The sequence below is a fragment of the Microtus pennsylvanicus genome, chromosome 2 (genome assembly GCF_037038515.1).
Source record: "Microtus pennsylvanicus isolate mMicPen1 chromosome 2, mMicPen1.hap1, whole genome shotgun sequence".
Classification (NCBI taxonomy): Eukaryota; Metazoa; Chordata; class Mammalia; order Rodentia; family Cricetidae; genus Microtus; species Microtus pennsylvanicus.
In genome coordinates, this window is record NC_134580.1 from 132,530,761 (window position 1) to 132,558,397 (window position 27,637).

General features: G+C 44.3%; 1 protein-coding gene across 1 annotated transcript in view; it reads right to left on the minus strand.

Annotated features, from left to right (window-relative positions):
- The window catches only part of Mroh8 (maestro heat like repeat family member 8), an 85,428-nt gene that overhangs the window by 26,557 nt on the left and 31,234 nt on the right, over nt 1–27,637 (minus strand). The window contains exons 5-12 of the mRNA XM_075962821.1: nt 26,435–26,514; nt 24,444–24,588; nt 24,077–24,232; nt 18,940–19,035; nt 17,602–17,706; nt 9,349–9,484; nt 5,428–5,546; nt 3,270–3,422 (exon numbers count right to left, since the gene is read on the minus strand). Coding sequence (XP_075818936.1) covers nt 3,270–3,422; nt 5,428–5,546; nt 9,349–9,484; nt 17,602–17,706; nt 18,940–19,035; nt 24,077–24,232; nt 24,444–24,588; nt 26,435–26,514 — 990 coding nt within the window. The remainder of the gene's footprint in view (nt 1–3,269; nt 3,423–5,427; nt 5,547–9,348; nt 9,485–17,601; nt 17,707–18,939; nt 19,036–24,076; nt 24,233–24,443; nt 24,589–26,434; nt 26,515–27,637) is intronic.

Here is a 27,637-nt window from a genome sequence, read left to right on the forward strand (position 1 = left end):
ACAGGGACAGCCAGGGCTATGTAGAGAGACCCTGTCTTTAAAAAAATGTATATATGGGCCGGGCGGTGGTGGCGCACGCCTTTAATCCCAGCACTTGGGAGGCAGAGGCAGGCGGATCTCTGTGAGTTCGAGACCAGCCTGGTCTACAGAGCTAGTTCCAGGACAGGCTCCAAAACCACAGAGAAACCCTGTCTCAAAAAAACCAAAAAAAAAAAAATGTATATATGAGGGGGCTGGAGAGATGGCTCAGAGGTTAAGAGCATTGCCTGCTCTTCCAAAAGTCCTGAGTTCAATTCCCAGCAAACACATGGTGGCTCACAACCATCTGTAATGGGGTCTGGTGCCTTCTTCTGGCCTGCAGACATACACACAGACATAATATTGTATACATAATAAATAAATATTTTAAAAAATAAAAATAAAAAATGTATATATGAATGTATGTATACAAAAATATTTGGAAGTTGCAGGGTGCTTGCCTAGCCTAGATGAGGACCTGGATTTGATATCTGATTCTCAACAGTGAGGTGTGAGGGTGGAAAGAATAAAAAGAAGTGCTGGAGTGCTGGGTGTGGCTTGGGGGTAGAATGCTTATTTGACACACACAAGATGCTTGCTTCAATCCAGCACCACAGAAAGAAAAAGGAAAAAAGGGCAAGAAAAGAAAGAAGGAAGTAAATAAAAGATTTGTGAGCTGACACAGATGACACCTGTATCCTTGAGAAATGGAGAAGTGGGTTTTTGTTTCTCATGTGTTTTTTCTGATTTTTGATCAATGATTACATAGTGATTTTATAACAGAAATGTCATGTTATAGCAAGGGAGCCAGCCCTTACCCACTGTCCTCTCTGCTCTTTCAGAAAGCAGAAGCCAAGGCTTTGGTCCAGTTCTCCCGCTGCTTGACTACTGACCTTGACATAAAATGGCTATTATTACCACCAGGTGCCAGAAGCTGGTTGAAGTGTGGGCAGAGGAGGCTAGAACAATGAGGGCTACAGAGAGACACCCTGTCTTGGGGAAAAACAAACAAACAAACAAAAAGGAAGAGATATGAGGGAGAATCTACTGGGGGTTTGAGGAAAAGTTTTTCTGTCTTCAATAAAGGGACAAAAAGGAAGGCATCGTCTCTCTGGATTATCTTTATCTGTCTTCTCATGAAGTCTCAGCTAAGCCGGCCACATCGACAGGAAAGGCAAAAGGATGGGACCCTTGATCTTGGCTGTCACTGCAAGTCAGTGAGCCCAGCATAGAAAATATATAGTGTCCAGACTTCCTATACATATTTAAGACTGTATATTTATTGTAATCATTTAATACAGTAAATCACTTCTTTATAGTAAAAATACGTCAGATAAACATTTAAACACATATATCATCAAGACATAAGGTAATCAATTGTTTGGAAAAGCTTCTCACAGTTGGCCTTTCTGGCCACTAAAGGCTCCCGAACCGTCCAAGAGCCATCTGACTTCTCTGATGTGTTCCTTCTGTATCTTTGGAATTTTCTTTTTTATGATTCTTTTATTTTTATGTGCATTGGTGTTGTCTGTGTGAAGGTGTCAGATCCCTTGGAACTGGAGTTACAGACAGTTATGAGCTGTCATGTGGGGTACAGGGAATTGAACCCTGTACTCTTAATCACTGAGCCATCTCTCTAGACCCCATTATTTTTGCTATTTTTATAGGTTAAATAAAATGGGTTCTTATTCTTTAAAAATGCCCTTTCTTTCTGAAATTGTTGCGGTGTTGTGGGTTGAACGCGGGAACGCGGGACTCTGTGCATGGATGAGCACCCTTCACAGAGCACCTTCATTCCAGAAACACACAATGAGTACTTAAAATGCCAGTGGCTCCTACACTTAGCTATTTCTGTACTCTTTCTATGTCTAATTAAGATAGTCAATTAATTAAATATTTTTAGGGGAAAGAGTTTTGCCTCAAAGCCTAGCCTAGCTAGAAACTCACTATGTAGCACAAGCCAGCCTTAACCCTTTGATATTCTTGTCTCAGCCTTCCAGGTGCTGGGATTATTTGTATGTAAGACCACACCCAGTTTTACCCTTTTTATTAAAAGGAATTATTATTGTTTTGTACATGTAAAGTTAAGTGCAGGCATGCCATGGTGTGTATATTGGAGGTCAGAGGACAACTCTGTCTCCTTTTCCCACCATGGATCTGGGGATTGAACTCAGGTCATCAGGCTTGTGCAGCCGTCACTGACTCATAGAGCCATTTTATTGGCCCCCAGTGCAGTCCTTTTGCATTTTAGATGATAAAAATAAATTGTTATTTCTTTCCTTTGTCTTTTTTTTTTCAGAGACAGGGTTTCTCTGTGTAACTTTGTTGCCTGTCCTGGAACTTGCCCTGTAGACCAGCCTGTCCTCAAATGCACAGAGATCACCTGCCTCTCTGCCTGGCTGGATTAAAGGCATGCACCACCCACTTCTCAGCTTCCTTTGTTATTTCTTCCGTGGGCTTTAAATATATTTAGGCGAGTTCCCTCTCTCTCTCTCTCTCTCTCTCTCTCTCTCTCTCTCTCTCTCTCTCTCAGGTTCTCTTGGTGCTGGGGAAATCTGGTCTCCTTTCAGAGTCACTTCTGGCTGTCTGCTGCTTTAAATTGTTACCTTTGGTTCATCTGGGCCAGAATCTGCGCTGAATTCCAAACTCATATTCATCAATTACATCTCCCAGGGAAATCCTGTTCTTTGGGGGAACACACCAGAGAGCAAGAGAGAGATGTTCGGGAGTGTGTCAGCACACATCCATATGTGCGCCTCTGGGGGCCAGAGTTTGATGTCAAAGGTGTCTTTCTTACTCCCCACCTTTTTTTTTTTTTTTTTGAGACACAATCTCTTCAATCAACTGGAGCTCACCATTTCAACTGGACTTGCTGGGCACTGAGCTCTGGGAATTTGCCTAGCTCTGTTCCCTGTGCTAGAATTACAGACGCTCAGGACCATGCCAGGCTTTCACATGGGTCCAAGGGATCTGAACACAGATCCTCATGTTTGTGAAACAACACTTCACATGGAGCTAGCTCTCCAGCCCTGCACCTTAAGTTTGGTATGGGGACTGGTGAGTCCATGCTTACGTACTTGTGAACAGCAGAGCAAGGCTTTGGTCCTGTCCCCACTAGTGCCTAGTTCAGGTGAGCACAAATGGCCAGACCTTTTCAGCCACAGGAGGGACAGGGCCTGCTTCTCTTTCAAACCCAGGGGGAACAGGGCTTGCTTCTATTTCAAACCCAGGAAACGGCTCTGTGCTTTTACCTTCTCAAATCGGTCCTCTGCATGCTTCATCAAAGTTATCAACAACTCTCCTGCTGTCTGCTGGGTACAGGGACGGGACAGGCTTTTCAGGCTGTCCAACGTAGTAATTACAAACTGTCTGAGTTCTTGTGAATCAAGAAAAACTTCAAAGACCTGCAACGATTTAGGAAAAATGAGTTCTCAAGATACCTGGTATGGGCTGGGAATACAACTCAGTGTTTGCCTGTGATGTGTGAGGCCCAGCACTCTGGCACTGTGGGAGAGAGAGCTGTGCTGTCTAGTGCTGGCTTATTTACTGGGTAGCTATGCCCTGCTGTCAACTTGACTGCATTCGGGATTAACGAAAACCCAAGCAGTTTAGTACACCTGTGAGGGATTTTTTTCTTAAATCATTTGAGATGGGAAGACCCACCTTTAATCTGGGCCACACCTGATGGCAGCCTATATAAAGGACAAGGAAGAAGGGAACTGGCTCTCACTCTCTTAGCAAGTCCATCCCTTCACTGGCATTAGAGACTACTTCTCTGGGATTCCAGCATCTACAGAAGATCAGCTGAGATATCCGTCCTCAAAAACTGAACACCTTACTGGATTCTTGGACTTTCTGTTGGCAGACGGCCATTGTTGGACTAGCTGGACCATAGCCTGTAAGCCATTCTAATAACTCATATACATATATACTTTCTATAAGTTCTACCCCTCTAGAGAACCCTAATATATTTACCAAAATGGAAAACTGGAAGCACAAAAAGTCCAAAGCTAAAGTCTATTCACAGCCTTTTACTGCTCTGGCTCCACATGACTGAACAGATACACTCCACTGGGTGCTTACTGTTCAACAGGCAGTATGCCAAGCGTTTGCATTTTTCAGCTCTTAGGACAATGGAGTCGACCCAGCATGTACAGACTCCCACCGGATAGATGAAGAAACTGATACCTGCACTGGATTACCTGGTACTTTAGACCCTACATGAGTAAGATTTTTAAGTATCCCTTTATGTGTGTTTGTATTCATGTATGTATGCATACACGTATGTGTATGTATGGATGCATGGGAGCAATGTCATGTGTAAGCCAGAGGTCTGTCTCAGTGTTTCCCTCTGTCAATCTGTCAATTATTTTCTGAGGCAGGGTCTCTTACTAAATCTGGAAGCCACTGATTCTGCTAGACTTGCTGCCCATCAGATCCTAGAGATCCTCCTGGCTCTCTCTCCTCAGGCTAGGACTATAGGAATATACTGCTACACTCAGCTTTTTTCTTTTTCTTTTCTTTTTTTTTTGGGGGGGGGGGGAGTTGAGACAGGGTTTCTCTGTAGCTTTGGGGCCTGTCCTGGAACTAGCTCTTGTAGATGAGGCTGGCCTTGAACTCACAGAGATCCATCTGCCTCTGCCTCCTGAGTGCTGGGATTAAATGTGTGTGCCACCACTGCCCAGCCAGGCTTTTCCCTTTTTAAATATGGCTATTGGGGCTAGTGCTCATGTCTTCATGCTTGCACTGAAAGCCCTTTACTGAGCCATCCATCTCCCCAGCCTATAGGTTTCATTTGTCTCTAACATACCTAGCAGATGCATGTGTCTTTGCTGAGTAATGAACAGTTACACATAAAAGCACATAGCTTGTTGGTTCAACCAGCCTCTCTTGAAGCTCCTGTACATGAAAGGTTTAACACAAGCAAGTAGCTGGCGTTCAGTGAGAGTTCCCTAGACTGAGGTGAAATCACTGACCTCTTCAGCAAGTTGAAATAAACCACTAAACTGAGACAGACAACAGGGCAATAAGACTTGGTGGTATAAGCCTTTATCTCAGCATGTGGGTGGCAGACAAAAGCAAACTGCTGTGAGTTCTAGGACAGTGTGGTCTATGCAGTGAGTACCAGTTCAGTCAGTGACACACAGTGAGACCCTGTCTTAAAAAAGAGAACGAGGGATCTGTTGTGTGAGTTCATGAACATGGTACCTTTTCTGAAAATCCTGGATGCTTACAGAGCACATTCCCGGGAAATCTCCTGTGGTTGGTTTTATAAGAAAAAAAAAACCAGAACTTTCCAGTGTCATTTTTACCATCTCACATTTCCACGAACAAACAAGATGTCTGGCTTCTCCCCACCCTGCAGCACTTCGGGCTGCCTTCCTGGATGCTTCTGAGCTCTCTAATTACCTGGACAATTTTGAAGGGACAAGAGTAGAACTGTTTGACACTGTAGTGCCCCAGCAGCTCCCTGCACCTTTTCAAATTTTCTCTCAAGCTCTTGCCATTGTTTTTGTCCTGCGTGGCATCTAGGAAGAGAATGCGTCGTTATTATGCTCACTCTGCTTCTTTTTTGCTCATTCCTAAGTCCTTCTGATGGCCAATGTGAAGTCAATCCCTGGTTTTCCCTTGAGTGAATCAATCTAATCTGCAGGCAGGTCCTGTCCTCTTCCTTATAAAGCAATATATACAAACAGCCAAAGGGAAATGAAAAGGTGTTTTGTCAGAACAGAGATTTGGGCTGGATGATGGTGGTGCATGCCTTTAATCCCAGAATTTGGGAGGCAGAGGCAGGCAGGTCTCCGTGGGTTCGGGACCAGCCTGGTCTACAGAGCTAGTTCCAGGACAGCCAGGACTGTTACGCAGAGGAACCCTGTCTCAAAAAACAAAAACAAACAAACAAACAGAGCAAAGATTTGGAGTGGTTTTCTGAGTAGAAAAAAGGGAAGGCTCCGGCACTACCCCACTGGAGAGGAGTGGGACTTGCTGACCAGTGAGTTGCCTACTCCCCTTGTACTGCCTTGCCTCTTCAATGTGCTTTATTTTTGTTGTGGTTTGGTCCTTTTGAGACAAGGTCTCTTTACATGGCCCTAGCTGTCCTGGAATTCACTATGTGTAGGCAGAGGCTGCTTATTCATTTTCTGGCCACCCAGACCCAAAATAATCACACAGAAACTATATTAATTACAATACTATTTGACCAATAGCTTAAGCATATTTATAGCTAGCTCTTACATCTTAAATTAACCCATTTCTATTATTCTATGTATTACCATGAGGCTCATGGTTTACCTGCAAGGTTCCAGAGCATCTGTGCCCTTCGGCAGCTACATGGAGTTTCCCTAACTCCACCTTCTCTCTCTCTCTCTCTCTCTCTCTCTCTATATATATATATATATATATATATATATATATATATATATATATATTCCTTCCATTCCAACCTGGCTATATTCTGCCCTGCTATAGGCCAAAGCAGCTTCTTTTATTAATCAATGGTAATAAAACATATTCAAAGCATACAGAGGGAATCGCACATCAACTACATAGATTAGGCTGCTCTTAAAGCCAAAGAGATCCACCTTCCTCTGCCTCCTGAGTGCTTGAATGCTGGAATTAAAGGTCTGTGTCAGCACATTTGGCTTGTTTCTCATGCTTTAATGTGATTTCATATTGCTGGACAGGGCATTGTCAATATTTGTTGAGTCAATAATTCAATTATTAAGTCTCAGGCTGTCCAGATATTCAGAAATAAATTCAAACTGGACTACAGGAGGATTTCCATCCATTAGAGAAGAGCCAGTATTCCTAGGAGGGCCTACTAGTACACACCTTTGATCCCAGCACTCAGGAGGAAGAGGCAGGTGGATCTCTGAGTGTGAAGCCAGTTTGGTCTACATAGTGAGTTCCAGGACAGCCAGACAGCCAGAGCTACATAGTGAGACTCTGCATCAAACAAATAAACAAACAAAAAGAAACAATTTTTTAAAAGTCAGTGTTACTTAGGAATTTGTGAAGCCAGTTTCCAGCTGCTAAAAGAAATAATTTCCTATACCTCTGGCAGAAAAGGCATATGGCTACCCATTGACATGGACCTGTGGCAGCATATCAAAGCCCATACTGGCTCTCCAGGTTTCCTCAATCTATGTTCACAAGTACTTGTTACATATTTCAAAGTCCCTCCTCTCGGACACCAGTTTGCTCTTCTGATAAGGACAAGGCTTTCTTCCCCAGACCCCTCTGTCTCTTGCTATCTCTTCTCACTTGCTATCCTCTTGTCCCATGCTATTGCCAATATTTTCATATCTATCTATCTATCTATCTATCTATCTATCTATCTATCTATCTATCTATCTCTTGCTATCCTCTTGTTCTCTTGCTGTTCTCCCCTCTCTTGCAGATAGCCCTTGTCATATCCAGTCTGTTTTTCTTTCTCTCTCTCTCTCTGCTTAGACTCCTCTAGATGCCTCTGGACATTCCCCCTCCCTAATAATAATGGGGAAGTCACATCGGCAGTTTCTTTGCTATGCCCGCTTGCATACATCTGGTGCCAAAACCCTTACAGACAATGATCAATTGCACTTCCTTACTTATGTCTTTGTAAACAGTGCTCACACTCAGAGCTGCCTTACATGGGTGGCTGCTTTGGAAGCAGAGCTTCCTCAGTCGCTAAGGCGGTTCCCTCTGGTGCCTTTTCTACCTGTTCACCTGCTTGGTTGCTGTCTTCACATCAGCTTCAGAAAGCCTTCTCTGAACTCATCAACACATTTGACTCTTATTCATGTTTCTGTACATTTCCTTTATATTACAGCTAATGGTGTTTCTTTGTTGACTCCTTTGGATACCCCTAGACTGATACAAAGATTAGGGACCTTTGTACTCTAGTTACTATTTGTCTTAGTGTTTCTATTGCTGTACTAACACCATGACCAAAGCAACTTCAGAAGGAAAGGGCTTATTTGCCTTATACATCCACATCACAGTCCATCACTGAAGGAACTCAAGCAAGGCAGGAACCTGGAGACAGGAGGGGATGCAGAAGCCATGGAGGATGCTGCTTACAGTCTTGCTCCTCACAGCTTGCTCAGTCAGCTTACAGAATCTAGGGCCAACAGCTTGGGGGTGGGACCACCCACCATGGGCTGGGTGCTCCCACATCAATCACTAATTAAAGAAACACCCTACAGGTTTGCCTACAGTCCAGTATTGTGGAGGCAATTTCTCAATTGATGTTCTCTCCTTTCTGATAACCCTAACTTGTGTCAAGTTGACATAACCAGTGAGCACACTACTGAATCCCAATTCAATTCTAAATGAACAGTTATGGGAGGAAGACCAGATGATGAAAAGTAGTTCCCACTTCTGACCAAACCAATCACTCCAATTTGTTTCTATGACCAAGGTCTAGTTACTCCACAGCCATGCAGATGGTGGACACGTGAGTGGGGTCCGAGACAGAGTTATGGCTCCAGTGTTGAAGTCGGTGTCTTAGTCACTGTAGTGTCACTGTGAAGAGACTTCATGACCAAGGCAACGCTTATAAAGAAAAGCATTTAATTGTGGACTTGTCCAGAGTTTCAGGAGTTTAGTCCATTAGCATTGTGTCAGGAAGCATGGAGGCAGGCAGGCATGGTGCTGGAGAAGTAGCTAAGATCCATATGCTGAGAGAAACTGGATGTGGAATGGGAATGGGTAGGAAATTTCAAAGCCCAACCCCAGTGACACACTTCCTCCAACAAGGTCACACCTACTCCAACAAGGCCACACTTCCTAATCCTTCTCAAATAGTGCCACTGCCTGTTGACTAAGTATGGCTGTTTGAAAGAAAATGGCCCAAAAAGGGATTGGCACTATTAGGAGTTGTGGTCTTAATGAGGAAAGTGTGTCACTGTAGAGGTGGGCTTTGAAATCTCATAAATGCTCAAGCCGTGCCCAGTAAGACAGTTCACTTCCTGCTGCCTTTGGATCAAGATATAAGGATTCTCAGCTCCAGCACTATGCCTGCATGATAATAGACTAAACCTCTGAACTGTAAGAGAACCACCCCAATTAAATATTTTCCTTTACAAGAGTTGCCATGGTCATGGTGTCGCTTCACAGCAATAGAAACCCTAAAACACTAAGTATTCAAATATACGAGCCTAAAGGGGCCATTCTTATTCACACCAGCACAATCAGCATTGCCTCATCTCTGCCTATGGACTATGGACCTTTCTCTCTATGAATTGCTAAAGAAAATATTTCTAGAACATGGAAGGGAGGGTAGGAGGAGAGCTGGCGCCTATGGCTGTGCTAAACGTTAGATTACACCTTCATTCCACAGTGTCTTACATTTCAGTTTCATAATGATATGGAGCAGGTAATGTGTTCCCTCTGCAGCCTCTTCAGCCACCTCTTTCACTGGGTCCCCACACAGCAGTGCCATCAGAGCCACCAGATGTCCGAGCTTTTGGAACTGCAGGGGAAACTAAGTGAGAAGGAAAGAAAATGTCATCAGAATACGGGGGCATTTCACCTTCAATTGGAGTTGTTGAGGAGTCCGCAACTCCAAAGAGGCTAAAGGGTCCCAGGCCCTTGGATCTCTGGGGGTTACTGTTTTACATATTTGCTATGATTCCTCCAGCCAAAGGGCAACCTAATCTATGAACATGCTCTAAAATGAGGAGGTTTTGGCAATAATGATGTTCATTCCAACACTAATTTTTAAAATAATTAATTAGATAATTAATCTTTCAAGCAAAGGTTTCTCTATGTAGCCCTGACAATTCTAAAACTCATCCAGCATTGTTTTTAAGGATTGCATTTTGAAAATATTTGCCTACTAATGGAAAAGGAAATTATGGCATAATCATTCTATGAACATAACCACTAGAAATCAAGTGTCTGGCCTGGAGGCTTGGGTTAGTAGTATAACTCATGCCTATCCTTTCTAGGGACCCAATAACATACAGGAACAAACCCCATCATGAAAACCTGTTAAACAAGAAATTTATGACACACTAAGCAAAGAAAAATCTATCAAAGTGAGTACAGCACTAATTCTTAAATATATTGATTAAAGTCAGGTGCTGGTGGTACATCCTTTTAATCCCAGCACGTGGGAGGTAGATCTCTGTGAGTTTGATGCCAGCCTAGCCTACAGAGCCAGTGAGTTCTAAGACAGTCAGAGCTACACACAGAGAAATATTGTTGCGAGATATTTGACTACACTGTGTAAATGCTGGCACAGCATCTATATACATTTTTTTAAAAATAAAAAATATTAAGCCAGTGCTGTAGAATACTCCTGTACACTGTGTGAATATATGTTGCTATGATTGGTTTAATAAAAAGCTGACTGGCTGATAGCCAGACAGGAAATATAGGTGGGACAATCAAATTGAGGATAATAGGATAAAGAAGGGCAGAGTCAGAGCTGACCCAGAGGGAGTCAGCCCAGACACAGAGGGAGCAGATGAGTATGTCATGCTAATAAAGGTATTGCCACATGACAGAGCATAAATAAGGAATATGGGTTAACTTAAAAGAACTAGTTAGTAATAAGCCTGAGCTATTGACCAAGCATTTATAATTTATATTAAGTCTCAGAGTCATTTATTTGGGAAGCAGCTGCTGATTATTTGGGAGCAGGCAGTCAGGACAGGAAAACTCTGCCTACAAGCCAGGTATGGTGGTGCAAGTCTTTAACACCAGCAGTAGGGAAGCAAAGGCAGGTGGATCTCTTTGAGTTTGAGGCCAGCTTGGTCTATAAAGTGAGTTCCAGGATAGCTAGGGCTACATAGTGAGAATCTGTCTCAATACATAAATAAACAAATAAAACAAACTAAAACTAAAAACTACTTTTAAAAATTATTTGTTTTTCTGTGAGTTCGAGACCAGCCTGGTCTACAGAGCTAGTTCCAGGACAGGCTCCAAAGCCACAGAGAAACCCTGTCTCGAAAAAAAAAAATTATTTGTTTTCATTTTAGTGTGAGAGAGAGGGGAAGAGAGAAGGAGAGGCAGAGAGAGAGAGAGGGAGAGAGATGCATCTTTGGGCTCATCTGCCTCAACATAAGTGTGGAGGTCAGGGGATAACTCTGTGGAGTTAGTTCTTCCTTTCCACCTTTATGTAAGTCATAGGGCTTGAATTCAACTTACCAGGCTTTCTAGTTCTAAAAAACTTCTTTTTCTTCCTGTGGTTTTTTGAGGCACAATTTCTCTATGTAACAGCTCTAGCAGTCCTGGAATTTACTTTGTAGACCAGGCTGGCTTCAAACTCACACATCTGCCTGCCTCTGCAGCTGAGGATGCTACTGGACTTCTGCGATCTTCCTGCCTTTCCCTCCCAAGTGCTGGATGGCATTGTTTGGCTGGCAAGGGTTTTTTGTTTTTTTAATGTGGAGGCATCTGAACTGAACACTACAGTGAGTGGCTACATGGAGAATTGAGGCTGAGCATTCCAAGTAGCTGAAGCAGCAAGATGAGCTTTAGGTAGTTAGAGATCTAGAAGAGACTAGTAAGGTTGTAAGGGCTGCAGAGACAGGTAGGAGCCAGTGTTATTCTTTTTTAAAAATGCTTCAAGATCCCTGGTGGCAGTATGCAGCAGAAATGCTGTAGGTCCCAAATGGTGGCAGCGGGCCATGTGGCGGCAGACAGCAGGCCCTGGGAGCAGCCAGTCCCAGGCAGAGACAGCTGCTGGTCCCAGAGCAGTGGTGGTGGGCCATGTGGCAGCAGGCAGTGGGCCCCAGGCAGAGACAGCTGCTGGTTCCTGAGCAATGGCTGGTCCCAGGCGGGCAGAAGACAGAAACATGGATAGACACGACATGCAGGGTGAGGTTGAATGTTTATTCAGGGGGTTATGGAGGAGGAAGGGTGAAGGGGGGGACAGAGAGAGAGAGAGAGAGAGAGAGAGAGAGAGAGAGAAGAGGAGAAAGAGACAGAGACAGAGAAATGGGGAGAAAGGCAGAAGCGAAGCCGCCTCTCTGAGAGGAAGATGGAAAAGAGAAGGAGCTCAGGAAAGAGACAGAGACAGAGAAATGGGGAGAGAGGCAGAAGCGAAGCCGCCTCTCTGAGAGGAAGATGGAAAAGAGAAGGAGCTCAGGCCAGAAGCTGAAGATCAGCCTGCCTCAGCGGATGGGGAGGGGGAATGGGTGTGGCTTGTCTCTTAAAGGGACCAAAACCATAACATTCCCAGGTCTTCCTTATAATAAAAAGCACGCACATCAAGGAAGCAGAAAAGGAAGGGCCCAAGATGGCAGCGGGCAGGTCAGAGGTAATGGGAGTGTGCGTGGCTTGTCCCTTAAAGCGACAGGAAAGCACAACAGCCAGTACATCAAGATCCTGAATTTTAACAGCAAAGAGAGTCACTGGGTTAATGAGGAGAAGGAGGGCAAAGAGGAAAAGAAGGGAAAGAGGAAAAGAAAAAGTAAAAGAGGAGGAGAGGGACAAAGAGAAGGATGAGAGCAAAGAGGAGGGAGATGGGGGCAAAGAGGAGGATGGGGGCAAGGAAGATGACCTGCTCAGAGCAAGAGACACTGATTTGCAGAAGGAAAGAGGAATAGACACAGGAGAGGTGATCACAGTTTGGGGGGATTCTTTTTAGAAGCTACAGCAGAGGATTGACAACAACTAAGAAGTACAGGACTGAAAGAGAGAAATACGAGGACTTAAACATGGGATCCTTGGGAAAATAAACAGGCACAGGGGAAAAGAAAGTAAACTGTATCATTCCAAAGGAAATTCCAATTCACCAGACTTCAAAAGGCAGTCCAAAAATCCAGAAATAGGCTCCGCTTGACTACAGGGGTAGTCTGTGCTGCAGTTAGGAAAAGCCAGCAGTCCTCAGGAACTTTGTGAAGCTGGTTCCCCCTCCGGCTGAAATGAGGACATGACAGTTCTAAGGTAGGGCTGAGAATTTTATTGTCCATATGAGGGAGAGAACAGCCAGAGGCATCAGGAAGAGTCCAGAGGGAATCAGGCCATGGTGTGTGTATGTGGGGAGGGGTGGGTAATAAGAGAGAAAGAAGAGCGAGGGGACCAAGAGAAGAGCCAAGAGGAACCAGCAGAATGAATGGCCAAAATGACAGGGTTATTCTATAGGAAGGAGAAACTTGGGTAAAGGAAGTGAAGCCCCTGGGGTGGAAAGAGTTAGGGTGGGGGCAGGGTGAGAAGCGCTGAGAGGAGCCAGGGTACTGAGTGAACCTAGAGGCCAAGCAGACACTTGGGTATCCTAATAGGCACCACAGTAGCCATTTGCTTCTTTGGAACCTGACACCCTCTACCAAAAGGAGTCATTTCCCTTACCTCTGGTAGAAGGGACCTATGGCTACCTGTGTGTTGTGACTATCAGCACATCAAAGCTCATGCTGGCCTTCTTCAGTATCACAAATACCTGTTTGACACATTTCAAAGTTCTAGCCTGTACTGGTTAGTTTAGTCACCTTGACACAAGCTAAAATTAGCTGAAAGGAGAGAATAGCAATTGATAAAATGCCTCCATAATGTAATGATTTCAGCCACATAAGGCTGATACTTCCGGGTTCTAGGGGTCATGCATGTGCAGACAAGCCCTCAAGCAGAAGTGCCTAATGGCCCCCAGGGATGTTAAAGGGCCCCTTGTGATCCACTTATGACTCAGCTAAGCCCTTGCGTGTATGTGTGAGCCCTGTCATCTGCGTATGATGTACCACATTAACCCCCTGTGCGCATGCGCTAGACAGCTTTTAAAAGCTGGACGGGCCATCTTCCTCTCTCTCTCTCTCTCTCTCTCTCTCTCTCTCTCTCTCTCTCTCTCTCTCTCTCTCTCTCTGCACACTGACTTCCCCAGGCCTGTACACACCCCTCCTAAGCGGGTTTGCTGCATGTTCCATGTTTCCTTCTCACTCACACCAGGTAATTTCACATAGGATCTGGCTGTAGGGACAGGAGAGGTGGCTCAGTGATTAAGGGCAATGATTGCTTTTCAAGAGGACCCAGATTTAATTCTCAGCACCCACATAGCTCACACCTGTCTCTAATTCTAGCAACTGGATCTTCAGACAGTTGTGAGCTGCCATGTGGGTGCTGGGAATTGAACCCAGGTCCTCTGGAAGAGCAGTCAGTGCTCTTAACCACTGAGCCATCTCTCCAGCCCCTGTCTCTAATTCTAGGATCCAACACCTCAGACAGACATAGATGCAGGCAAAACACCAATGCACACACACAAAAGAAATATTTTTAAAAAGACTCAGCTGTAGGGCAATTTTGTAGTGATTAATGGGGATGACTCAGTCCACTGTGGGTGGGGCCACCCCAAGGTGGTGGTCCTGGGTTCTATAAGAAAGCAGGCCGAACAAGCCACAGGCAGCAAGCCCTCCCACCAGCTACTCATTTTTCTTATAATCCTGCTAGTCTTGCTATGTTTTTTTCTATGCTCCACTCTTGATTCTCTGTTTTCTCTATTCCTCTATTCCCTGTTAATATTTCCTGTCTTGCAGATGGTCAGTGTTTGGTTAAAAGCATCACCTCAGCACCCTAATACCCCTTTATACAAAGAGTCTGGAATGTTTAGTTGGGGGTTTCACCCCAGCCCCTTGGCATCCATATATACAAGGAGTCTGTCTGAAATGTTGGGTGGAAAGTTCCATGTCCAAGCTCCCAGGCCCTGGGAGCGGCTGCAGTACAGACTCCACCTTCAAGAAAGCCCTCCAAGCCAGGTGATGGTGGCGCACGCCTTTAATCCCAGCACTCGGAAAGCAGAGGCAGGTGGATCTCTGTGAGTTCGAGACCAGCCTGGTCTACAGAGCTAATTCCAGGACAGGCTCCAAAGCCACAGAGAAATCCTGTCTCAGAAAAACAAAACAAACAAACAAAAAAGCCCTCCAAACGGTGACCCCTCCCCAGGGAGGGGCAAGACCACTCACTCCCACAGGCTATTTAAACTGCCTCCCAGCGAATGAACACGTGGTCTTCCCATTTTCCATGGTTTCTCAGGTTCTCCTTCCTTCACTCCCATGTTTTCCCAGGGGGGGCACCCAGGAGCGTTGGTGTCCATTAAACCTGGGTTTCCTCTAATAATTCAGTCTGATTTGGTCTAATTTGGATTATTGCGTTGGCAGAGAGGCTTGTTGGTCGAAAAAACTTAACAGTCAGGCCCAGTCTGCTGGCCATGTCCAGTCTACTTTTTTCTCTCTTCGCCTCTGGCACTCTGTTGTTCATATCTACACTGAAACATTCCCCTTAACCATACCATGCTGGTGGCAGCACAGTGGCTGGAGGCTGGAGGACTTAAGTAGGACTAAGTAGGCTCCAACAGTCAACGCACAGCCATGCACAAGCAGCTGGGGACAGCATGGCCAGTCAAGACGGATGGGCTTTTACTTCATTATAATGGCTTCCATATTATTGGCATTGCAGTTTGGGCCTTTCCTATCTCTGAGACACATCTGAAAACTCCAGGTAAGTATAGAAAAGAGGAGCAGACCCGATTTAGGAATTCATCTCTGACCTAGCCCATGTACAATCCTCTTAATCATTATGTTTCCCTAGGAAAAATGCAGTCCCAAACACTGGTGGGTATGACTGACTCTGGGGACACCTCCGTTCACCCTTGAGTTCATACTTTCTCTTACTGATAAACCTCCTCCCAGTTCCTTACTTTGTCTCTGAATTGTGGAGGCCCAATGAGGCCAAAGGTAAGAGAGGTTGGGACTTGTTTTTAGTTCATTCAAAGTTATTGTGCTTCTAACAAAGGCCCAAAGCAGTTTTTAATCAGAATTCTGCTCTCTCAAGGCTATTGTCAAGGCTAGTTGCCAGACCTCAGGCTTCTGAAATAGGGAAGTAGTTGGTTCCTACCTAAAACAAAAGTCTAAGGATTCAATTAGATTCTAGTTCCCTTTATGGAAATAACTTGGGATTCTACCCAGGGAGTGATTTGCTATAGAGTGTTTGGTCTAGGGCATGAGTGATGAATATACCCTGTGACTTTCAATTTGTATGTTAATGCAGTCTTTCGTTTTACTCTTACCTTTTGGGGTAAGGGGTATATTAACCAGTTGGAAATTGGAAATAACTCAGTATCTTCTTATCTCTCCCTGTGAGTTAAGAGTGACTAAAGGCCAGTTTGGATGCTCACCTTACTAGACCTGGAAGGAAGTGGGAGGTCCTTGGACTTCCCACAAGGCAGGGAAACCGGACTGCTCTCCTCTTCGGGCTGATGAGGGAGGGGGACTTGATTGGGAGAGGGTTATGGGAGGCGGTGGAGGGGAGGAGGCAGAAATCTTTAATAAATAAATGAAATAAAAATAAAAATTAAAAAAAAAAGAGTGCCTAAAGGCCTGCAAACCTGCGGGCTCCAGAAGTAATTAGCATTTCCCCCTGTAAACATTTACAGACCCTCGGCATTTCCTTATCTCTTCCTATCAGTTAGGGACGTTTCCAGACCTGACATTCCAGCATCCCACCCTCCTCGCTGCCTTTATGCTATATAATGCTCCTGAGAAAAAATGAAGTTGGCAGCTTGATCAGAATACAGAGTTGTTGTCTGTTTCTCGTGTCTCTTGCCCCTTCATTTCTCCCCTCCAGGGTTTGTACTCCTGGTTCATATCCGGCTGGTCGGGACAGAAATTAAACGCGGGCGAATTTTCAGTATTCACTGAAAAATTCCCTCCCAATACTATCCTACATGTTTCTGCGTTTTATTATTATTATTTTTTTTTGAGACAGGGTTTCTCTGTGGCTTTGGAGCCTGTCCTGGAACTAGCTCTTCTAGACCAGGCTGGTCTCGAACTCACAGAGATCCGCCTGCCTCTGCCTCCCGAGTGCTGGGATTAAAGGCGTGCGCCACCACCGCCCGGCGCGTTTTATTATTTTCATTCATGTCTTTGTATTTACTATATTTCTAAATTCCCACGCCTCCACTCTGGAGGAAGGTGTTTTTGTCGAGGCTGGCCCCAACACAGAATTCTTCCTCTGATGGCGACAAGAAGGTGGAGATACTAGGAACAGTCTCTGTCTGGTCGCTCTGTCTCTTGGATTCCCTCCCCGGCCTCAGCACAGGCAACAACAGTAAACTCTCTTAGAAAACCTGAGATTTGCATTGGTTAGTCTGAACTGACCTGCTCGGCTTCATTGTTTTTCTTTCTTTCATTTGTTCTTTTTTTAACAAGATCTTTTTAGATGTATCCCTTGCTGTCCTAGAATTAGATATAGAGACCAGACTGACCTCAAACTTCCAGAGAGTCACCTGCCTCTGCCTCCCAAGTGCTGGGACTAGATGCAAGCACCACCATACTTGGCTTGACTTCATTTCTTCAAAGACAAACTGCACATAGCTCATGTTAGTGTGGGCCCTTTAGATATTTTCAGGTTGTATCTATTTCTTCATCTATTCAGGAACATTTTCTGCATCGTGTTTCAGCTGGCGTGCTTAATAACAGGGGTGCAAAGATTAACAAACAGTATGTGGCCTCAAACTCAGCACACTTTAGGGTCGGGGCAGACATGTAAATAATGCCGAGCACTGGGCAACTATACCTGCACCAGTGGAATACACAGCCCAAGTTACGGGAGGAGAAAACAATAAAGGGTGCCTGCCTGCTTCTTCCTCGGTCACTCAAGGTTACTCACCTTCAGGTTGAGATAAGAGGATAAGCATTTGAGGACTTGGGCCATGATGGCTGTAGCCCGTTCTCGCTTATGGTCTTTGTCTGACTGTAACCAGGGGTCCATGTGCTATAAAAAATAAGGAAGGTCAAATGGTCTGTCAGGAATACATGAAGTAAAACTTGTACTCTGTTAGAAAAAAACATGTGAGGGGCTGGAGAGATGACTCTGAGGTTAAGAGCGCTGACTGCTCTTCCAAAGGACCCAGATTCAATTCCCAGCACTCACATGGCAGCTCACAACTGTCTGTAACTCCAGTTCCAGGGGACCTGGCACCCTCACACAGACATACATGCAGGGAAACACTAATGTTTTTTAAAATAAAAATAAATAAATTTTTAAAAAGAAAGAACATGTGAAGTAAAAAACTCTACATTACTTCAATATCTAAAAACCACTCCTAATGTGTTGCAGAATAGAATATTTGTTTCACTATGTAAAGATGTGTTGCTGTTTTAGTTTGCCCGCCTAAGGCACCTGATTGGTCAAAAAAAAAAAGCTGAACAGCCAATAACTAGGCAGAGGAAAGATAGGTGGGGCTGGCTTTTCTTAAAAGGGGGAGCCAGCCAGTTAGGCAGGGGCCAGCCAGCCAGGTTTGAAGGAAGCAGAAAAGCAGGAAGGACAATACGTAGATGAGATAAATGAGCCTTAGGGCAGCACACAGATAAATAGAAATTGGTTAATTTAAGTTTTTCTTTAAAGGTAGCTAGAAACAAGCCTAAGTTAAGACCAAATATTCATAATTAATAAGTCTCTGTGCCATGATTTGGAGGCTGGCAGTTCAAGAAGCCTACTACACTAATGATAAAGCAGATTACATTGAAGTGATGGGTTGACAAGCAAGACATAAAACCTTGGCTCCTTCAAAGCTTGATTTCTAGATTTATCTCTGTTCATTTCAGTACTTTACTCTTTTGTCTGTTTTCAGCCCTTTCTGCATTGGAAAATTTTTTTTAATGGTATGCTCTTAAAGGACTAAAGATGAGGGTGAGGGTGGGGCTGGAGAGATGGCCCAGTGGTTAAGAGCACTGGCTGATCTTCCAGAGGGCCCAGGTTCGCTATGGCGTGACATGGCAGTGTACAGGCACACATGGTACTGGAGAAGGAGATGAGAGTCCTACATCTTGAGGCCACAGGAAGTGAACTGAGACCCTGGGTGTGGCTCGAGTACATGTGGTACCTCAATGCCCATCTCCACAGTGACACACTTCCTCCAACAAGGTCATAGTCACTCCAACTACTAGTGCCTTTCTCTTTGGGGGCCATTTTCTTTCAAACCACAGCACCTGACATTTCATTTACCTTAAAAATGTTGTCAAAATTTTCCAGATGTGGGTCTTTTACCACCAGACTCTGCAGCATCACAGAGAAGGCCTGGAACGTCTGTCTGTAGAGACACTAACAAAGTGCAGAATCAGCAAGGCCCCTCCCAGCAAAGCTTCCCAAGCACCAAGCTCATCTGAGGCTGTTCCTCACTTCAAGGCTTTATTAGTAAAAGCCCGATCCAGAGCAAAAGCACCTGTAGGCAGTTTATGGTATGAGGGAAAGGGAAATAAAACATTTCAAATGAGCATCTTAAAATTCCTGGAATCGGGGTAATGGACTACATTTGGGGGAATGAGCAGAGGTCATCAAAATACCTTGAAAGCTGACTTGTGACTCTAGTGCTCCGAAATAGGGGAGCTGTCTGAACCAGTGCCCTTCCATAACTCCTCCTCTCCTGCTTTGATTCTTTTCAGACCATTTGTACTCTTCACTGTTGGGACCTTTGGTTAGGAGACATTCTAGCCAAAGATAACCCATCCTCCCTGCAACCATTTGACCCCAAGATATCTTGGAGTACAACTGGCCATGGTCTTCGGTCTCCAGCACAGGCTTGAAAATGGGGAGCAACAAGTTTAAATCTAATTGATACCCAATCCGCTGCAAAATGTATCCAAATTACCTATGATTTTTGGGTTCTGCATTTCTGCCCTTTCCCCATTCTCTGCTTCTGCCTGCTCCCCCACCCCGTACCATGCTGAATTCTCCCGCCTGTTTCACACATTACAAATCCGTTCTCCTTCTGCTACAACTTCCTGTCTCCTAAAAATCTCTTTTCAAATCCTCCACTTGCTGTTCCTGCTCTCTTTTGATCCAGGCTCTGATACATGAGGCACTAGGGTTAGGGTTAGGCTTAGGGTTAGGGTTAGGGTGGCAACCATGACTGATAAAGGCTTTTTCAGCATTACTTCAGTTGAGGGGCAGGTTCTGGCTATGACAAACAAAGCTGCTAAGAACATAATTGAGCACATGTCCTTGTGGCACGATTGAGCATCCTTTGGATATATACCCCAAAGTGGTATTACTGGGTCTTGAGGAAAGTTGTTTCCTAATTTTCTGAGAAATCACCACACTGACATCCAAAGGGGCTGTACCAGCTTGCATTCCCACCAGCAATGCAGAAGTGTTCCCTTTTCCCCACAACCTCTTCAGCATAAGTTGTCATCAGTGTTTTTGATCTTGGCCATTCTGACAGGTGTAAGATTAAATCTCAGAGTTGTTTTGATTTGCATTTCTCTGATGACTAAGGATGTTGAACATTTCCTTAAGTGTCTTTCAGGGATCTTAGATTCCTCTGTTGAGAGTAATGTCTTTATGTGAAATGGATATCAGGGTAATTGTAGCCTCATAAAATGAGTTTGGTAATGTTTCTCCTGTTTCTATTGTGTGGAATAATTTGAGGAGTATTGGTATTAGTTCTTCTTTGAAAATCTTGTAGAATTCTGAGCTGAAACCATCTGGTCCTGGGCTTTTTTTGGTTGGGAGACTTTTGATGACTGTTTCTATTTCTTCAGCAGTTATAGGTCTGTTAATTTGCTTATCTAGTCTTGATTTAATTTTGTAAGTGATATTTATCCAGAAAGTTGTCCATTTCCTTTAAGTTTTCCAATTTTGTGGAGTACAGGTTTTCAAAATATGACCTGATGATTCTCTGGATTTTCTCCATGTCTGTTTTTATGTCCCCCTTTTTGTTTCTGATTTTGTTAATTTGGATATTCTCCCCTCTGCCTTTTGGCTAGTTTGGATAAAGGTTTGTCTATTTTGTTGATTTTCTCGAAGAACCAACTCTTTGTCTCACTGATTCTTTGTATTGTTTTCTTTGTTTCTAATTTGATGATTTCAGCTCTCAATTTGATTATTTCCTGCCATCTAGTTCTCTTTGGTGATTTTGCTTCCTTTTTCTAAAGTTCTCAAATGTTCCATTAATTCACTAGTGTGGGATTTTTCCAGCTTCTTTACGTAGGCATTTAGTGCTATGAACTTTCCTCTTAACACTGCCTTCATTGTGTCTCATAAATTTGGGTATGTTGTGTGGCCATTTTCATTGATCTTTAGGAAGTTTCTAATTTTTCTCTTTATTTCTTCCTTGATCCATGGATGATTCAGGTGAGCATTGTTTAATTTCCATATGTTTGTGGACTTTCTGAAATTAGTATTGCTTTTGACTTCTAGTTTTAAACCATGGTGATCTGATAAAAACATGGGGTAATTCCAATTTTTTTTGTATTTGTTGAGGTTTGTTTTGTTACCAAGTATGTGGTCAATTTTTGAGAAGGTTCCATAAGGTACTGAGAAGGTATATCCTTTTTTGTTTGGATGGGAATATTCTATAATGTCTGTTAAGTCCATTTGAGTCATAAAATATGTTAGTTCCCTTATTTCTCTGTTCATTTTTTGTCTAACTGACCTATCCAGTGGTAAGAGTAGAGTGTTGAAGTCTCCCACTATTAATGTGTGGTGTTTAATGTATGATTTAAGCTTTAGAAGTGTTTCTTTTACATATGAGGGTGCCCTTGTATTTGGGGCATAGATGTTCAGTATTGAGATTTCCTCTTGATGGATTTTTCCTGTGACTAATATGAAATGACCTTCTTTGTCTCTTTTGACTGATTTTAGCTTGAAGTCTGTTTTGTTAGATATTAGGATAGCTACACCCTCTTATTTCTTAGGTCCATTTGATTGGTATATTTTTTTCCCAACCCTTTACTCTGAGACTATGTCTTTGAGGTTGAGATGCATTTCTTGTGTGCAGAAGGAGGATGGATTCTGTTTTCATATCCAATCTGTTAGCCTGTGCCTTTTTATGGGTGAGTTGAGTCCATTTACATTAAGGGATATTAATGACCAGTGGTTGCTATCTCCTGTTAATTTAGTTTTTATTGTTGGTGATGTTAATTTGTGCGTTTTTTCCTTCTTTGGGATTTGCTGCTATGAGATCATCAATTGTCTGGGTTTTTTTTTTTGTTTGTTTTTTGTTGTTTTTTTTTAATTGTCTGTGTTTTTGTTGATGTAGCCAACTTCCCTTTGTTGAAGTTTTCCTTCTAGTATTTTGTGTAGGGCTGGGTTTGTGGCTAGATATTGGTTAAATCTGGTTTTGTCATGGAATATCTTTTGTCCTTCTATGGTAATTGAAAGTTTTGCTGGATATAGTAGTCTGGGCTGGCATCCATGTTCTCTTAATATCTGCATAACATTTGACCATGACCTTCTGACTTTCATTGTCTCCAATGAAAAGTCAGGTGTAATTCTGATAGGCTTGCCTTTATATGTTGATTGGCCTATTTCCTTTGCAGCTCTTAATATTCTTTCTTTACTCTGTATGTTTAGTGTTTTGATTATTATGTGGCGAGGGGACTTTTTTTTTTTTCGAGATAGGGTTTCTCTGTGGCTTTGGAGCCTGTCCTGGAACTAGCTATGTAGACCAGGCTGGTCTCGAACTCACAGAGATCCGCCTACCTCTGCCTCCCGAGTGCTGGGATTAAAGGCATGCGCCACCATCGCCCGGCGGGACTTTTTTTTTTTTTTTGATCCAGTCTATTTGGTGTTCTGTAAGCTTCTTTTATCTTCATAGGCATATCTTTTTTTAGATTGGGAAACTTTTCTTCTATGATTTTGTTAAATATATTTTCTGTGTTTTTGAGTTGAACTTCTCCTTCTTCTATACCTATTATTCTTAGGTTTGGCCTTTTCATGGTGACCCACATTTTGTATTAAGCTTTTGTTAGATTTAATGTTTTATTTGACTGACGAGTCTATTTCCTCTATTGTATCTTCAGCGCTTGAGATTCTCTCTTCCGTCTCTTGTATTCTGCTGTTCATGCTTGCATTTGTGGTTCCTGATCATTTTCTCATAATTTCTGTTTTTATAATTCCCTCGGCTTGTGTTTTCTTTATTGTCTCTATTTCAGTTTTCAAGACTTGAATAGTTTCTTTCATATGTTTGACTTCTTTTTCTTGGTTTTCTTTAAGGGATTTGCTGTTGTCTTCCAATTTTTTGTTTGTCTTTTCCTCCATTTCCTTGAGGGAATTTCTCATTTCCTCTTTTAAAGTTTCAAACATTCTGCTGAAGTTATTGTTTAGGTCATTTTCTTCTGCTTCATCTATATTTGGTTGTTCAAGTCTTTTTTTTTTTTTTGTTTTTCGAGACAGGGTTTCTCTGTAGCTTTGGTGCCTGTCCCCGAACTAGACCTTGTAGACCAGGCTGGCCTCGAACTCACAGAGATCCGCCTGCCTCTGCCTCCCGAGTGCTGGGATTAAAGGCGTGCACCACTACTGCCCGGCTTGGCTGTTCAAGTCTTGCTATTGTAGCTTCTTTAGGTTTTACTGGTGTTGTGTTGCTCTTTGTGGTATTGTGTGTGTTCTTACCCTTTCTACTCATCTTTTCCTCTAATAGGTGTATTTGGGGCTGTCGGTGATTCTGTTGATTAATCTTCTAAGTGTCAGTGAAACCAAGGCTCAGATTGTTGTTCCTCGTGGTACAATCTGTGCCAGAGTTCTAGTTACCCCTTTGGTCACTCCATGTTTCTGGAGGTCGCTTAGTGCTCCCGGGATTTACTCCACTCCCTTGGAGTTTGCTGTTCTAGCCTAGGTTGTCAGTTTTGCCCTGTTTCTGTAAATCCTAGTCTGGATCTGCTCCTGCAGAGGTCCCTGGCTTGGAGTTGGTCCTGCAAAGGCTCCGGTCTACTCCCTCAGAGTTCCCAGGCTTGGGTATGCCCAGGCCCACAGAGGATCTGGCTCAGGCTTACTCCCTCTGAGGTCCCAGATTCAGGCTCAGACCCAGAGAGGTTTCTGATTTCTGCCTATTGCCTTTGATGTACCAGACAAACGCCAAGACCCACAGAGGTCCTGGCTCAAGCCTACTCCCTCTGAGGTCCCAGATTCACACCTGGACCATCAGAGATATCTGGTTCCTGCCTACTCCCTCAGTGGTCCCAGATTCATGCCCAGAGCCCCAGGGGACCTGGCTCAGGCCTAGTTCCTCAGAAGTCCTAGGCTCAGGCCCAGACCCACAGGGGTCCTGGCTTAGGTCTACACCCTTGAAGGTCCCAGATTCACGTCCCTACCCTCCAGGTGTCTCTGGCTCTGGCTCACTCGCTCAGCGGTTGCTCCCCTGTACCTGTTCTTGTGGAGTTCCCTGTCTCAGGTCTGCTCTGGCCCAGGTGGCTGGCTCAGTTCCAGTCTGCCAATGTCCCTGAAGGGGATCCGCTCCTGCTCCTGCTCCCGCTCCCATGGAGCTTGCTTCTTCAGGTCCACTCTGGCTCAGGTCCTTCTGCTTTATTTTAAATCCAAGAGAAAGAAAGGAGCAAAGGGAAACGAAGGGGCACATATGTAGACAAAAGGGAGAGGAGGCTAGCTATCTGATTATGTTCACCAGTCTCGGCAGCACTGATTTTTAATTGTTTTCAAACCAGCAATTGCTCTCAAAAGGTAAGGAGCAGCTGACCTGGGGAAGAGAGGGCATCTTAAGGCAAAAAGTGTGTTACCTCTGGGTGGCTGGTCTGGCTTGACACCGTGTGCGGCAGCTGGGTAAGGGTGCCTATGGCAGGCAGAGAGAATATACTTTTGATGGTAAGACCAAGCAAGTCTTCTCGGTCTTCAGAGCCAAACAACAGGTATATATCTTGGTAACTAGGGAGACAGTTTGGAAAGAATCTGATGTTAAACTGATACCTCGGCTCTAAAAGTAATCAAGAGGAAAGGCAAACTGGCTGGTGTAACATTCTGATGGATCTCACAAAAGCTTGGAGGAAGATATCACCCAGCCCTACCCCGGTCCCTGGTGCACAATCCTTCCAGGCTCTTCTCCAGCTTAGCCATAAAGGGAACCCTACAGCACTCTAAGGCAGCAACTCACAATTTCCCCAAGTGTCCTCTGCTGAATGTAAAATGAGAGAGTTAAGGCTTTAACTACAGGCTGTCTCAGAGATGTTAACTAGCGTAGCTGCCAAGGTACAAGTCTCCAAGAGATGCAAACATCAGGACCTCAGACCTTACATAAAGCATATATAAGAATCACTTTCCATTGAAGATACTTTGGACGGAACTAAACTCCCAAGGTCTCTGAGATGTGGGTGGCAGCATCCATGATGTTCTAGTTTGTTTTCAATTGTGATAAAACACTGACCAAAAGCAACTTGGGGAAGGAAAAATTGTTTCATCTCACAGGTTACAGCCCATCATCTAGGGAAGCTAAGACAGGGATGCAAGCAGGAACCTGGAGTCAAAAACTGAGGGAGAGATCAGGGAGAAATGCTGTGTACTGGCTTGCAACCAGCACAGTCTGCTACTTCTCTCACCTACCCAAAAATGGCACCTCTCACAATGAGCTGGGCCTGCCTATATCAATTATCAATTAAGAAAACACCTCATGGATAGGGTTACAGGGTTCCTTCTTCCCACGTGTGTCAAGCTGACAACTGCTTGTCAAGTTAAGATTTTTATTGCTGTGAAGAGACACCATGGCAACTCTTATAAAGACAATATTTAATTGGGGTGGCTCCTCCACAGCTTCAGTGGTTCAGTCATTATCATCATGACAGGAGCAGGGTGACATACAGCAGATGGGAGCTGAGAGGGCTACACCTGTGGGCAACAGGAAGTCAGCTGAAAGCCACACTACGGGAAGCTTGAATAAAAGAGGCCTCAGAGCCCACCCTCACAGTGACACATTCCTCCAACAAGGCTATACCTCCTAATACTGCCCCTCCTTTTGGGGGCCATTTTCTTTCAAACCACCACAACAATCAGGATTATCCATCACACATGATATTAAAGTTTTCACAAAAGAATATGGAGTTAGATTTCCTGTATTGTGATAATTTGAATATAATTGGCCCCCATAAGCTCATAGGGAGTGGCACTTTTAGGAGGTGCAGCCTTGTTGGAGGAATTGTGTCACTGTGGGGGTGGGCTTTGAGGTCTCCTATGCTCAAGATACCCAGTGTCTCAGTTCCCTTCCTGTTGCCTGTGAGTCAACATGTAAGAACTCTCAGCTCCTTCTCCAGCACCATGTCTGCCTGCTGCCTTGCTCTCTGCCATGACAATAACGGACTGGACCTCTGAAATGTAAGTGAGCCATCACAGTTGAATGTTTTCCTGAAGAAGAGTTGCAGTGATCATGGTGTCTCTTCACAGCAATAAAATCCCTAAGATACCCATATAAATAGTTTTCAGAAGTTAGATATATGGGGCATTTAAAATTTTTCAGGTATTTATTTAGTGCTGGAGCAGTCAGGGATAAGCAATGGCTACAGCTCCTGTGTGGAAGTCAGAGAACAACCTGTGGGAGCCGGCTCTCTCCTGCTACTATGTGGGTTCCAAGGACCAACATCAGGTCATGATCCTTGGTGGCAAGTACCTGTACTCTCTGAGCCATCTTGCCAGCCCTAAATATGGAACACTTTAATAAGCTCTAGCAGTGTATGCCCCTGACTGAGAAACCAGGATGCATGTCTGAGGGGCATGTGGGCATCACCTGAGGTCAGTGATGGTGACAAAGAGCTCCTGGCGCACCATGCTGGATAGACAGTCCAGAGGCTCCTCTTGGAGCAGCACCTGCAGTGAGAAGGAAAGTACTTCATCCATCTGAGAACATAGCAGCTCACAAGGCCAGTCACCAGAGATGTGAATGGCACGTCCAAATAGCAGGAGGCTGGACAGGAGGACTGCCAGGACAGCAGCAGGATGGTGGAAGAGCTGATTTCTTCTCAGGAACCAGGCTCCGACTGGCCCTTGGCCTCTTACTACATGTTTGCGCCGACTCATGTTAGTGAGCCTCCCTGTGCCTCAGTTTCCTCACTTATAGAATGGTACAACACTACTACTTATGTCACGGGTTGTTAAGTGCTAGCCCTGATAATTGTGTCAGTTGTTCATTGCCGTTATTACCAGTGATCATTTCTAGTTTAGGTATTCTAGCTCCTCCACTAAACCAGGATCTCCAGGGTCAGGGTCATGCTGGCTGGTTTTACCTGTCAACTTGGCACAGCCTAGAATATCTGAGAGGGAATCTCCACAGAGGGATTGCTTTGATCAGCAAGGCTTTCAGGTGTGTCTGTGAGGGATCCTCTGGACTGTTAATTAACCCTGTGGGGCAGTATCAGGCCTCAAGCTGTGAGTCCTGGGCTATGTAAGAGTGAAGAGGGTTGGTGAAAAGCAGACAAGCAGGCAGCATGGTGCATCCACCCATTTTCTGTTCCTTCCTTCCTTCCTTCCCTGCTTCCTTCCTTCCTTCCTTCCCTGCTTCCTTCCTTCCTTCCCTGCTTCCTTCCTTCCTTCCTTCCTTCCCTGCTTCCTTCCTTCCTTCCCTGCTTCCTTCCTTCCTTCCTTCCTCTTCCTTCCTTCCTTCCTTCCTTCCTTCCTTCCTTCCTTCCTTCCTTCCTTCCTTCCCTGCTTCCTTCCTTCCTTCCTTCCTTCCTTCCTTCCTTCTTTCCGTTTTCTGTTTTTTAGTTTTTCAAGACAGGGTTTCTCTAGTCGCCCTGGCTGTCCTGGAACTTGCTCTGTAGACCAGGCTGGCCTCTAATCCATAGAGATCTCCTGCTTCTGCCTCTGCTGGGATTAAAATGTGCACCACCACCACCCAGTTCACTCTCTTTTCTTGACTGAGGATGTGATATGTCTGACAGCTTGAGTTCCTGCCCTCACTTCCCTCCATCATGGACTGTAACCTAGGACCCCT